Here is a 14,617-nt window from a genome sequence, read left to right on the forward strand (position 1 = left end):
TGAAATATTAATTTATTTTTCTGTCCAGTAGGCTAGGATTTTTAATTGTGTGAGAGCTTGCACTGAAGCAACTCGTGGGGTGAAAAATGAGGTTAGTATTACAGAAGTGCACCCCACTTCATATTTCTCATGTTTTTGATTGTTCTGTTTAACATGAAAGGAACAAACTTAATTCTAAATACAAACTATATTTATGATAAACTTAATGTTATGCTTTTGATTATCTAATTGATTGTCCCTCTTTTTCTTTTGCCATTGAAAAGCAATGGTAAAATGAACAGAAAAATCACAGGCATTACTAAAACTCATTAAAACTTAGTAAAAAAGTCTATAACATAATTAAAAATACACAATCTTTTGTGGGTGAAACACAAATCTTTGCACAATCCACTTTTGCTGTGCATCCTCTGATTTACTTGTGGAGAGATTAGTGTTCTCTTGAAATTGATAAGTTTAACATTCTTCACTGAAATCTATCCAGATTCTGCACCTGCTAAAACACAAACAAACTCAACACTCCCCACAGGGACTAGAGGGACCTCTCTCAATTCTGTTTCTTAAAATTTGCATGAAGAAATGGAAATATCAACATCTGTGTTATAAACATGAAAAAACATCAAGAACAAAACAATGCATATAGTAAAGAAACTAACAACAAATAAAAATCAATCAGATAATACACAATTAATATTACATATAAAATCATAGTTACCAAGTGCTACACTATCAATTTGTCATCTCAGAGTCTGAAGCAGCTGATAAACCTTAAAACAACAGAGATTTGGATAAAACATGTCTGGATCATGTCTCTCCAAAACTCTTTTTGAGGCTCAGCTGCCCTACATGGTCAAATTGTTAAGCCAAAAGGACTTGAATACTTTTTGATGCAGAAAACACCTGGGTCAATCACACCATCCACGTAGAGCCAGAGCTTGGCCAGAGCTCAAACTCTAATTGGAGGATATGTTTTAACACATTATAAAACAAAAGTCTTAGAAATAACAGTTATAAGTAAAAAACCTTATTATTAAAAATTTATCAAACTATCAAATAATTGAACCTGTCTAAAATCTCTTTTAAGATAAAAATTCTCTAAATGCAACAAACCTTTTCTTTAGAAATCTGAAAATTTGAAGTCTGAAATCTTGAACTAAAATTTGGATAATGAATTTTTAAAGGAAGATGAATTGCAGCTGCATAAAAGATTGGATAAAGAAAACACATGAGTAGTTAAAAAATCAAAAATACAGGATCCTGAAAAAACATCTTGTAATCAATCACCTAAAGAGACAATAAAACATATGAAAACTGACTGTAAATACTATAACAACACCTTAATACCTTAATAATAATTCTTATCACAAAAATCAGACAACTCGCATTTTATGATCAACCTATTAACAAGAAATGTTTAAAATAGTTTAAGACAATCCTTTTAAAGCACTCATATAACATTAGTAACAATCACTACTTATCATTACTTACAAAAACTTAACAATCACTATTTATCGTATTATCTATAAAACTTAAAAATATTTATTACTTATATTATTATCTATAAAAACCCAAAGACAGAGATTACAAACTCAATACTAAAATTCCATCAGATGACATTTTCTCAACTCTTTGTTTGCAGAGACATTTTTGGTAATTAAATCATTACTAACATTTCTATCTTTATACAGTGATTTTTATCTATATCATATTTGAAATAACATTGATTCACATAATGTTCATCCTTCTTGTTATCTTGGAAAACACTCGGTACTGCTGTACTTTTTCATTACGTCTCTGACTCTTGTAAGAAATTGGGAAGATGCTGTTGAAATTTTTGCTGTAGTGTTGCGATCCCGCCACCGGCGGCGCTGCTGCTCTCGGCGTTGTCGCTGCCATGGCAACCAGGACTGTGCCGCCATCTCCGGCGCCATTGCTGGGCGCTGCGGGGAGATGAGGGGCGGCGCCGCCTCGCTCCCGTCCTTGTTGTGTCACCTTGTGGATGGGAGAAGAGACACCCCCGCCACGGCCGCGCCCCGCCTGCTCCGGCTCCAGCGCGGCTGAGCCCCAGGAACGCCCCTCTCCCCCCTTGCGCTGTTGCTCGGCAGCAAGGAGCCTTCCGTCTCTCGGCTGATGTCCGCTCCGCCCCGGGCTCGCCTCCGGCTCGGTGCTGGCCGGCCCCGCTCTGTCTGGCCCCGCGCCTGCTCCGTTCTACCTGATTCCCATTCACAAAAAGTGAATTTGGGATCCCAGTCCCGTTGCCATAAAGCAATTTGGATCTCAATTTCCAGCACCTCAATGCTACTAGTGTCTATGGGAGGTACAGGCATTTCAGAAGCAGAGATGGGAATGGGAAAATTTGTGAGAACCGGAGGGTTTGGCTTACTAGAGAGAAGCGAGGGTTCACATTCCTTATTTTTCTCCCGAGCTGTCCGTATCACTTCCACCACCCTCTTTTCTGCCTGACACATTAACAATTCGTTATCAACCACTCTCCAAAGTTTACTCATTTTCTTGCCCGGTTTATCCTCATCTAACACTAACTCCCACAACTTATCCCCATATCTTCTCCATTCGGAAAGTTCATGAACACTATGGGGGTTAACGAAAAAGCCGTAAGACTCAGCATGATGCAATAGCGAAGGGAGATCCTTATCTAAGTCAATCCCCCTAATCTGCCTTTTTCTAAGAGAAGCACTAAATAAATCATATGCTGCTTACCTTTCCATGATTACGTCGGTACCGTTGCTGGCTCCTTCAGGCTTCGGCAGCACGTATCGGCTGAGCCCGCTTCTACGGTCACTCAGGGCGCGGAGCAGAGCGTTTCGCCTCTTCTCTTTATTTTCGCCGTCCTTCCAGCCGCAGGACCCGAACCCCAACGCAGCACCCCTCTCGCCTTAGGCTCGGATCAGGTCCCTGCTTTCGGGCGCCAGTTGTTAGAGGGATGCCGCGGGAGACAAGACTCATGATATCATGATCATCAAGTCTCAGTTTATTGTGACAGATTACACAGTTTATATATGTTCGTTAATTAGCTCATACATATTGCAAAAGCCAAGCTCATGATTGGTTGCTACGTGACTTGTACTATTATCTTTAAAGTATCTTTGTGATCGATACTTGCCTGTCCAGCTGGCCTTGCAGTTAGAACAGCTTAGTACTTCTTTGTTCTCTATCTATTTCTACATACCAAGCAGTTTCAATATCCTGCTTTCTGCACACCATCTACTCTTCAGGGTCATGCAAACTTTGCAGCAGTCACGTAGCCCTCCCTATTTGGATTAATTTTACAGTATCATGTCCCCTGTTGTACAACCATTCCTCTGTCAGGCTCTCTTCACATCTCACCCCCCAGAAGATGTGTGGCTCATCCCACACCTCTGTACCTGCCCCTAAAACATCAGTGTCTGTAACCCCATTGGCCCATGCCTTATCCCAGCCCACCTAAGAGCCCCTGAAAAGGGGGCTCCGAGAAGCCATGCGGCCACTTGGAACCTCTTCCCGCTCTTGGAACCTCTCCCCTCTCTTAGAACTTCCTCACCTCTTAGAACCTCTCCCTCCCCCCCTGGGGCTTCCGCTCTCCTAAACCCTCCTTTTGTCTCTCCCCTCCCCTGCCCTCTTAAACCCGGCCACATGCTACGCCTGAGAGCACGAGGCTCGGACCTTCCTGCACCCCCAATAAACCTCTTTCCCCAAGAGCAACCTTCAGAGATCTCTGCCTCCCTCCACCCACACCGTGCTGGAGTGTGGTCATCCTGCATTTAGGTCCCTGGGCTATTTGTTTATTGAGTTGAAAAGACTAAAGTGGTTTCAGTGGTATAATATACACATCGCTTGTCAGGTTGAGATCAAAGCAGCTTTAGCTATAAGAGAATAGAAGATGTCTGCACTTGGCAAACTCTTATTTTTCCTCCACGTATGCTGTACATTCATCAAAGAGCGTCTTCACAAGAGATACTTTCAGCTGTCACCCACTCCTAAAACTATTGCAGCTGCCTTCCTTTCTTCCTCAAAAAGATAGAATGGGGCTTTTTTCAGCCCCAGCCATCCTTCTCACTGTGCAGAGATAGGGAATGTGCAGTGCCATACAAGTTCCTCAGCCTGGGGACAGGTGCTCATTCTCTCCTGCCTCCAATGGTGTGAGTAACAAACTTGCAAGCAGGAGTCACCAACAGAAGCAGGTGTCTCTCACTTTTTTTCTTTTTCTCTCTTTTTTTTTGTTGTCACTTTCCAGTATTCTGTGAGCAATAAAAATCCTTAAATATTTGCAGGGGAAACTAAATTTTTTGTTCTTGTTTTTGCTTGACTAAAAATCTGGGGGTTTGCCAAGATACAGATCAAACCAACAGCAATCACTGTCAGTGGGATTTTTTTCCATGTTGAAAAAGTTTAACAATTAAATTCCATCATTTACTCTGACATGTTGAGATATCAGTCACTATTGCATGGGCCAAGCACTTATTCTGGATTATATCTCCCAGTTATATAACCAAGTATTCCTTCAGTACGATGGTCTTTTTGCTAAAAGATTTGATGTTCCATAGAAGATGCAATTACTGTACAGAGTTTGTGCATAAAAAGAAAAATCCTCAATCTCTGACATATGTATAGAGCTGACAAAGGAAAGAAATTCAGTATCAGAGCTGGGTAAAATGGCTCATGGTTCAAGTGGTTGTTTTTAATGCTTTTAATAAAAAAATCCTCTGCTGTTGTTTTTAAATACATGTAGTCAAATCTGGAAATTTGAGCATAAGAACATAATGTAGCCACAGTAGGATAATGGACTGAAAAAAATAACCACTGAAAAGACTGAATAAAAAATAAACACTCCCCACTTTGTCCCCCAATTTTTCTGGAATTGTTTAAAGCTAAAAACTACAAAACCAAAATTTACAGAGCTATTTTTTCTGAAGTGTGGACTATACAGTAGTGATAATGAAAATGAGAACAAGCCTCCTGGGATGGTTGTGCTACTTTGCCCTGCCAGATACAGAAACATTTCTATACTTTAAGTATTTTATGTTGTTTTAAATTTTATTTCATTTCTAGGGAACAACAGTACCTCAGGTCATTTTGATGTCAGATTGTATTTCACATCATTTCTGTATGAGGTGCATTTCTTTTCTTTGGATACTTCAGGAAAACATTATGAGGAGCCTGAAAATTGATTATATGAGCTGTGGTCAGGATGCAGCCTTACAGAAAAATCATGAGCACTAAACTTTCCTTGCCAGCAACAATTAAAATATGTAAACCAGCATTTTAAAGAATTTGAGTTGAATGGTGATGACTTTAAATGGCTTTTTAAAGATGGTGACAAAAGTACTTATGGGTATTTTCCCCTATACTCATACAATTCTGTGTCTTTAATGCACTGTAATCATAATAAATATTTCCAGAACTGAAGAAACAGAGCCTGAGAGCTTGTCCATCCTAGAAGTTTCTATTGTTCTCATAAATTTTTCTCTACAATTATCTCTTCTCTTGGAAACACTGTGACATAACCATGCTGCCATAATAAGCATAAGCAGTAGAAATCAAATTCAGAGCTACACAACTTATTTTACAAGGAGAAGAGATAATGAAATGGTAAGTAGTGTCAATATACATTCATGGAAAAAATTGCCTAAGCCCTGCATGGCTCTGAAAGAGCAAGCTTTCCAGTTATTTTCGAATATTCTGATCCACATGGAAAATGCAGAGAAGTCCTATTTTGCAGGGCTGATTTGCTTCCTATGTGAGCCATAGCAAGGTCAGAATCCTTGGAAGGACACTGCTTCTTACCTCAAGATTTCTGTGAGCTTCTGCCTTGCTTCTGGCTTGGAAGACCTTGAAAGGCAAAGAAAGAAGAGGAAACCAGTGCACTTTTAACCAGGGGTGACTCAAGAGATTAAATCGCTGCCCACTGGCCATGCTTCACAGAGCACAAAGCGAAGATTGACTGCCCATGACGACATTTGAACCTTGTGTCATTGCTGTGAATCCTCCTGGGTGTACCTTGCTCCTTAGACTGAAGGCACTGTCATTGAGCAAGCTGGGGGTTAAAGCAACCTTTTTATTTTGGATAGTAATTCACTAATACTTGGGGACTGAGAGGATTTGGGTTGCAGTACTTATTACAGCCTATTTCTGCCTTGGTGGAAGGAGGTGAGAAGTACAGAGTACCTGAAGCAAGGAAGAATTGAGATATGCCAAAGAACCAAAAAGCTTGATTGGCCACCTAGAACAAATCTTTGTGGGCTTTAGGAAACTGTGGGGTGGCTGCTCTCACCTGCTTCATGACTGGCCTTTCTTTTCCTGCATATTATTTTCATTTCTACTGTTTGTAGTGTTTTTTCTTGCACTTTGCTCCTTACTATGAATTAGTATGCTGCTCAAAGCTAAATATCAGCCAAATTGATAAAGATAGGTTATTTATATCTTCTCAGGATTTAAATGCCACAGAAAAAGTTGGGGGACTTGAGCAGATCAAGCAATGTTTTACCCTGCAGCCCCATGTAAGTGACTAGCTGCTTTAATGGCAGGTACATTGACAGCTTTAGTTTGGATATGGAGGGAAAATAGATTGTTTTTTGGAAGACATTGCTACTTTACTCAAATTTGCTGCACTACAGCTCAAGGGTTAGAGCACACCTAGACAGTGTGACCATGCTGTAACTATCACTGTGTTCATTTGTAGTTTTTTTACTCAGAAGTTGAAGCTTCTTCTTCTTCCTTTAATTAGCTGCCTCTATCAGGACCTGTTTTGTTTTCTGCTATAAATGGTGGGTCAAATAAAAAGAAGGACAGATTTCAGGCAATTTGAGAAATTTTTCTTCTTTTATTATTTCTTCACACATATATATGTAGATATTGCTGAAGGGCAGCTATTACTGAAGGGTAGCTCAATCTTTTAGGACTAAATTGTTCCCTAGGAGTTGTAAAAGTGACTGTGTAAAGAAAACTTCAGCAATCTTTCCAAAGATTGCTAAAAAAATTCAAGAGTACTCTGCTGCAAAATTTCAGGCATTTCAGGGCATTTTCACTTCAAACTTCAAGCATTTCTATGGAAATGCTCAAGAGACAGCATACTTAATATATCCAACATCTCTGTTTGCAAAGAGTCTTTATTTCAGATAGAGGTATAGGAAGGACATTCTCAAAGATATAGAGGGTTACGTACAAAGAATGACGCATTTCAGGCAATTTGAAAAACTTAACTTCTTTTATTAGTTTCTCAAACATAGATATTCAAGTATTGTTTAAAAGCAGACAAGCAACTGGGGGAATTCTCTAAACTAAGGGTAATTCTCTAAACTAAGGGTTTAAACTAATCTAGTCTAAACTCTATTTCTCTACACTAAGGGTAGCTTTGCAAAATAGTTATATACTGCCAACACTAAAGGGCCTCTGGAATGAATGCTAAGAAACAAGTCTAATTAAAACTACAACTCACTAAATAACTACATTAAGTCCCTAATAGGCTAGGTTGCTGTCTTCGAGGTATTCCAAGCAACCTCCATCAGCTTCACTGTTGTTCTTCTGCGAGGATGTGCAGGTGGAGCCCGTTTCTGCCTCCTTGACTTAGGCAACAGCACTGTTGCAAATGGAAGGTGAAGGGCAAGGCCACTCATGGAAGTGTCTGCACAACGAAACCATGTGCTGCACCATCTTCCTTTCACAGGAGCAGGAAAGCAGCTTCAGGATTGCCACGGACAAATACAACAATCACAAAGAGTCGACGTTGCAGCAATCGGCTGCGAACTTCTCCATCAGAGCTTTGTGCAGGGAATTCTTCTCAGTGTTGGAGAGCATCATCCAGAGGCGAAAGTGCAGCTGAGCATAAGCCTCCATTGCCTTTCTGTGGGCATCCGGATCTCGGGCCAGGTACTCAAAGAGGTGAGTGGCTCAACCTTTTGCATTGCTGGTGGCAAGCTGATCTCTGCAGGAAGCTTCTCGTTGCCTAGAACAAAATGGTCCAGGTGTTTCCATTTCAGGCAGAGCTGCATGTATGCCATGATGTCCCACAGCCGCAGTGGAAATTCCTTCCTGCGCCAGTAGACCGGTGGTAAGATGTTTAACACATGCATGACCAGAGTCTTCCAGTTAGAGGTGGAAAAACCTGTGCCGCTCAGCATGCAGGTGAAGAGCTGCAGGTATTTCAGGTGCAACCTCTTACATGGTATCTGCCTGGCAATGTGCTGGAAGAATTTTGCCTCCGCCACAGCGAATGTCTCAGGCCATGCTGTTCTTCTGAGGATGTTGGCCTTGGCGGGCTGACTGCTCACAAGGTTACCGGAGTTGCCTTTCTGGGCCTCTAAGGGCTGGTTGACCACAAAGATGTCATAGTCCCCTTGGCACACCCAAAAAAGCATCTCCACCGACAGGGTCCTCTTGCCTCTGCTCAGCTGGAACTGGCAGGACCGGCTGCAGGGCTGAAACACCAAGTGCCATGAGTATGACTGAGGCACATGCAGCCACGAGCATCTCACCATCTGGAAGAACCAGCGGGAGGTTTTCTCCACATCCAGGTAGGAGCCGGTGCAGAGTGTCTCCAGGAGGCTGCGCTGCTGCTTCCGCCGCAGCTCCTCCTGCGAGTGGTGCAGGAGGCACAACAGCTTCTCGCCCAGCTGCTCGCTCTCACACGTGCACACCAGCTCCACACGGACGCTGAAGGTCCTTGCTGCCGTCTGCCCTGCACTGCTTGGCTCTAGGTGGAAGGTGTGCCCTGGTGGGATTCAGTGGGACCAGCACACGGTACACCCCATCCCACTCATGGGGGCTCCAGCCCTCAAAGGCACTGCCCACCCCAATGGCTACTCGAGGCACCGGATCAAAGCTATTGCTCACGCTGTACACAAAGACACGCGTGAAGCTCTCCATCAGCTCAGCTGTCACTGAGCAGCCTCTCTCCAGGTCCTCCACAGGCCACTCTATACCATCCACTAAAAGGATGTCCTTCTCATTCCCAGCATCTTGGGTGTCTTCTCTGTTTTCAATTCCACCACTGGCATTTTCTTCCCTGCCACCATCACTGCCACCTTTTTCACTGGCAGCCACATTACCTTGTTCCTCTTCTTGTCTATCATTATTCTTGTTTCCCTCCACATTCACGTCAGCCTGTTATTCATCCTTGTTTCTATCATTGCCATCTTCTGCTATCACATCCTTATTTACTTCCTCAGGTGCAGGAAAACCACTATGGGCAATTTCATTCCCACATTGATTGCTATCTTCCTGCCCAGTCCAGTCTTTACTTCTTTGGTCATTGGCACGTCTGCTTTCCTGCACCTTCACATCCATGTATTCTTCTGTTCCATCTACATTGTCTTCACCTTCATTTACATCAGTGTTTTTGCCTGCCTTTATAGTAACACTATTGTTTTTTTCTTCATTTCCTTCTCCTTCTTCCTTTCCAGTGTCCTTGTCTTGGTCCACCTGTACATCCTTAGTTTTTTCTTTATTTGCTTCTCTAGATCTTCTTTATTTCCAGCAACATTGCCAGGTTCTTCTTCATTTCCTTCAGTGGTAGTGTCTCCTGGCATATCCCCATCACTCTGTCCTTCTTTCTTTAAGTGATAGCCATTGTCGACATCGCTGTCTTCCTTCACATCATAATTGCCACTGTTGACATCGCTGTCCTCCTCCATCTTCACATCATAATTGTCTTCAGTGGCATCATCCTTGTTGCCATCATCTGCAGCCACAGGACTGCCTTCTCTGTCATCTTCAGTGCCGCTGTTTTCTGCCTCCAGAGTCATATCTCTGTCTTCTTCACCTTCCTCTGGATCAGCGGTGTCTTCTTCCTGTTCAGTTATTCTCTCATCTCCCAAGGTCTTGCGGGAGCTCTGGTCCTTGCTGCTGCTGCTGGCCTCACAGCTCCTTCTCCTGCAGCCCAGCCACAGGCCCAAGAGGAGCAGGATGCCAGCAAGAACCCAGAATGGCCACTGCTGCAGGGCACCAAAGAGCATGGCTCCCCAGCCCTCATCCTGCTGCTGCAGGGGCCCCTGCTCCAGCTCCTGCATCAGCTGGGCCATCTCACGGTCCAGCAGCTCCTGACGCTCCCGCATTCTCTGGTGCGTGGCCTCATCCAGCCCATCCCCAGCTGGCTGGGGGTACTGGATCAGGCTTTGCACAAGCACAAACAGCAGTGACAGTAAAGCCATGGTCTGCAGGAGGACACACAGGAGGGGCTCAGTGGGGCCGGAATGGAGACAGTGAGGGGCAGGAGCGGCAGGGATGTGGTGGCAGGAAGGAAAGGGCCCCCGGCAGCTGGCAAGGCTGCACCGCTGCCCCACGCGCCCCGCGCCCCCAGCAAGGCGCTGCGCCCGGCGCTGGGCCCTGGAGACGGGGCAGCCCCGGGGACCGGCGCTCCTGTCCCAGCCCTCCTCCAGCCCCCTCTCCCCTCTGCTGTGTACTCACCGCTTGCCGAGGCTCTACTGGGGCAGCGGCACCGGCCTGGGGCCTTTTATAGTTGCCCCCATTGTGACACGGCCCCTGTGCTGTCACAGAGCCCAGAGCGCATCACAGGCCAGCCCCGCCCGCCATCCCAGCCCGGTCATGGAACTCATCATGGCCCCGATGCAGAGAAGAAAGGAACTGAAGTCTTTTTTTTGCGTTTCAGGCTCTCTTATGTAGTTTGTCTCACAGCCACACAGCACTCCCCCTACCCCAGACTGGATGTGAGACTTCAAAAGGTGATGCATGTCATCTGCATCCTGTTCTGTTCAGCGCTTGAGACAAAACACCTCAACACCTCTTTCTGCTGCTGCTGGAAGGGGCAGATGAGATGGCTTGAGCTATGCTTGTAGGAAGCTACCAAAACAGTAATAGCCTCTTGAGCTGCACACTCACTAGGCAGAGGAATTTACCTCAAGGCACATGTTGGACCTGAAGGCACATCTGGAAGTGAAAAAGCATCTTGAGAAAAAATATCTGTGTTTAGTCTCAGAGGAAGAATTTGAGCCACCTCAGAGCATTTCTGTTTTGTTCTATAATTTTGGGGTTGGCGGCTTTTTTTTTTTTTTTCTTTTTTTTTGAGGGCAAAATAATTGTAATAAACACTACCAAATGTGAATTTCCCCTCTCCCTTCTTTGATGGAAGACAAGCAATGAAAAAGTGGCAATTGCTCTTTCTCTGCATCTTACTCCAACATTTGCAGTTATTAAAATTTGTATCTTCTTTTCACTAGTCCATCAGTTTGAGGTGATGTCTGCAAATGAATAATAATTTTTCTTACCACTGTATCCTCAGCTTTAAGAGGATTCTCTCCCTTTCATATTCAGATCTTTCATTTTCTGCTTTATGCATCCTTTAAAGACCAGAAGCCTTTTCCCTCTGCTTTTTAATTTACTTAGGAAAAGCACATTAATTAAACAGTTACATTTGGTTGGTTGAAGGTTGCCCATGATATTTATTTAGCTGGAGGTTTATCTGGCTGTCAGAATAACTCACTGGAGAGATCACAATTTTATAACAATGCTGGTCAACCAATGTGACCTTCAACAGGACCACCTGTGGTGAACCTTGTGAGCCTGCCTGTGGCACTCATCCCTGCCTTTTCTGGCATGATTTTATATGCTACTGCACCTCAGGCACACAGTATGTAACTTCTGTCAAGCCTTCAAGACACTAGAAGTGTGATTCTGGAAATGCTGATAAATATAAAAGATACGACTCAGAGATAGCCATGTTACCTCTTCTTCTAAGGTTTCCAGGCCTGTAAACGAGGAGGGACAGGAACAACCAGACAATCAATTTATGGAACACTGAAAAGGTCAAGATATTGTAATATGCTGTATTGCACTGAATCTATGGGATATTAAAATTCAGATGGTTCATTCCTAGAAAATATTTGCAGTTGCACAAATAGAGAAGCACAGATTTCCACCATGGTGGCAATTACACAAACAAATGGATCTACTCCAATTACAGTTCGAGACAAACATCCTTGTGTGAGCTTCTTTGGAGCTTTTATATTTGGAGTACTGAGTTGTTCCACTCAAGCAGAGGAACTTAACCTGATACCAGGGATGGAAGGCTTCTTCCCTTCTTCTTTCTCATAAACAAAATGATGAGAAAACATTAACAGTCAGATCAACCTCTGTTAACCTTTTAACTTCAGCTGTTGATATGATTAAGTCAGGAGCCTCTGTTAGACTATTTTTACCTCTTATTTTCTTTCTCTCCTTTCTGATCCTTAATTTGCACTTCACATTTCAATTGATTTGTTGGGCTAAGGAATTTTGCCACTATTAGCTTTACTTTGACAAACCTCTCTTATTTTAGTATAGAGGGTCCCAGAAATTTAGCTAGGAGCCATTTTGACATAAGGGAAAGATCAGGTTTCTGGTCTATGTGACCCTGTACATTTTACAGGCTTTTGAGGAAAAACTCCTTTTCTACAGGATGCAATTTCTAAACCTCTGGACATTGCTAGTCTAATCGATCCTAAGTGGTGCCAAACATTTTTTAAATCCTTATCAAACTCTGGACCTGCAGCTACAACTGAGGCTGCAGCAGGAACACATGGAGCATAAAGGGTATTATATGTATCTCGCAGAAAATAGTCTTCTCAGTACATCCCTCCTCTCAGTGCTTGCTTATATTAAGCACTGAAAGTCACAGTTCTCTATACACAGCAGAACCTGACTATTTAGAAAGGAAATAATTTAGCCAGCTAACCCAGACAGAGAATTGAGGCATTACTTCAGGAGAAATGAGGAAGGTGATGTCTGTCATTAGTCTTCAGTTACAAGAAGAAATAAATCCTGTCCCAAATTAAAGCAAGAGTTGCAGACCTCTTGCATTGCGACTACAAACAAAGTTGAAAGAGTATTCTGGCAAGAGCTTCTGAATTTAAATACAGAAATGACACAGGTCACGTGAGAACCAAAGAATGGAAACATTAATAAAGGAAGCAAAACCCTGTCCATGTCACTCCAAGATGTCTTCTGATATCCATGGCAGAATGGTGAATTTGACAGAAACATTTATGTCTGCCAGGCAGATATCCAGTTATAGGAAAACATTCTGTTTGTCTATGAAAACGCAGTTTTCAGTAAAAAAGATGAAAAGTAATTTTGAATGTATATAAACAATACAAAATCATTCTTCAGGATATCTTTATGTATCAGGAGGCACATCTTTTATAACACTTTTATTCCTATATTTGTGAATAACTGTTTTGCAGTGCTATTTTAACTCAAATAATTAAGCTTTCCTTCTGTTTTATGTTTAAAAGTTTGGGGGTTGGGGTTTTTTGGCATTTGGAAGCAAGTCAACTGGAGAGCATTTTCTGTGCCATCTGAGGTCAAAAGTAACAGCATGGAGTCAGAGAACGCTATTCAGCAGGCAATTTGTGTCCTCAGTTGGGTATCCCTTCTGTAGAATGCAGCTGGTATAAACTATACAGGGTCTGGGGCTACAGAAACAGCAGAAATTAAGAAAGTGAATTTTCTAGAAAAGCTTGAAGTATAGAAAACTTTGAGCATGCTGTTAAAGAAGTTGTGAGTTTGGTTCAGGGGACTGCAGAGATGATCCCTTCTTCAGTCATATTTCAGTTGTTAATACAAGAGGAAATAGATCTTTTGATCACATTTTCCTGTTAATAATCTGTTTTTAAACACTTCTAATAGATTGTTTTGCACTCATAGTATGATAAAAAACACAATTCTTGAAAAATTCAGCTACATGTGAAAATTAGATTTGGAAAAAATGGTGCTTCTTTACAAGTGTTGAAGTAGTTCTCTCTTCTTTGAGTAACTCCAGCTTTAGAGCAGGTATTTGAAAGTTACTAGTGAATCATACCTATGTCCTTCACCATTCTAAACAGACATCTGCACTTTGAGCCACTTTGGAAGCCTCAGCTGTTATGTGCAGTGCCTTCTCCATAAATAGCCAAAAGTTAGGGTGCTGGAGACTCCATCTTCACTGAGAAAATCCATTCTAAAACTTGCTGAAACTATTACTATCTAATCCCCAGCTTCTAAAGGTGTTTCTTTTTATCCCCATTCATTCTTTGTACCCAGCCTGAGCTCTGGGGGTGCCAGGGGTTCTGGAGGTCCCATTTGTATTCCTAAAGCTGCCATAACCCCCTGGAAGAACTCTCCTGCAAAATTAGTTCTGCTCTCTGAGTCTATGGCTTCCACAATCCCTTTTATTGGAATTATGTCTTTTAGAAATGCCTTAGTAAGTGATCCAGTGGTTGCTGAGCAATCAAGAATTGCTTTTTGCCCCCCTGTTAGGTGAGATGGTGTCACCAGAAGATATTGAAGCCTTCCTGCTCAGGGCATTTCAGTGCCAGGCTCTTACAAGCACACACAGCTGTGCTGGTTGAGCTGACCATGGGGGTAACCTGCGCTTTGTCTGATTCCCTTTCCTCAATAACAGCGTGTCTTGGAACTCTTTTCCCTTCTGCTGCCCTTGAAGAGCCATCCACAAAGACGTTTTCTGCCTCAGGCCAGGCAATGTCTCCTGAATCTCCCCCAGGCTGGGTCTGGAGCTGTGTCACTTGAATGCAGTGCTGGGTTTCTTCCCAGCCCCTCTGTGGGCTGTTCAAACAGGAGGCTGGGTTAAACCCTTCCCCTGTCCTCAGTTCTGAATCCTCCTGTGCCACTGAACAAGTTTCACACTGTAATAACC

General features: G+C 42.9%; 2 protein-coding genes across 2 annotated transcripts; both read right to left on the minus strand.

The window, feature by feature from the left end:
* Positions 1 to 7,787: 7,787 nt before the first annotated feature.
* Positions 7,788 to 9,276, minus strand: LOC146767186 (inositol 1,4,5-trisphosphate receptor-interacting protein-like 1). The gene is made up of 3 exons (XM_085582347.1): positions 9,231 to 9,276; positions 8,466 to 8,701; positions 7,788 to 8,408 (listed from the first exon to the last, which is right to left on the minus strand). Exons 1-3 carry the CDS (start codon positions 9,274 to 9,276, stop codon positions 7,788 to 7,790), a joined length of 903 nt encoding a protein of 300 aa, XP_085438473.1.
* LOC146767187 (uncharacterized) lies at positions 8,400 to 14,318 on the minus strand. The gene has a single exon (XM_085581198.1). It carries the CDS (start codon positions 10,137 to 10,139, stop codon positions 9,339 to 9,341), a length of 801 nt encoding a protein of 266 aa, XP_085437324.1. The 5' UTR covers positions 10,140 to 14,318; the 3' UTR covers positions 8,400 to 9,338.
* Between the last annotated feature and the right edge of the window lie 299 nt (positions 14,319 to 14,617).

This window comes from Lonchura striata, chromosome 5, assembly GCF_050655825.1.
Source record: "Lonchura striata isolate lonStrDom1 chromosome 5, ASM5065582v1, whole genome shotgun sequence".
Taxonomy (NCBI): domain Eukaryota; kingdom Metazoa; phylum Chordata; class Aves; order Passeriformes; family Estrildidae; genus Lonchura; species Lonchura striata.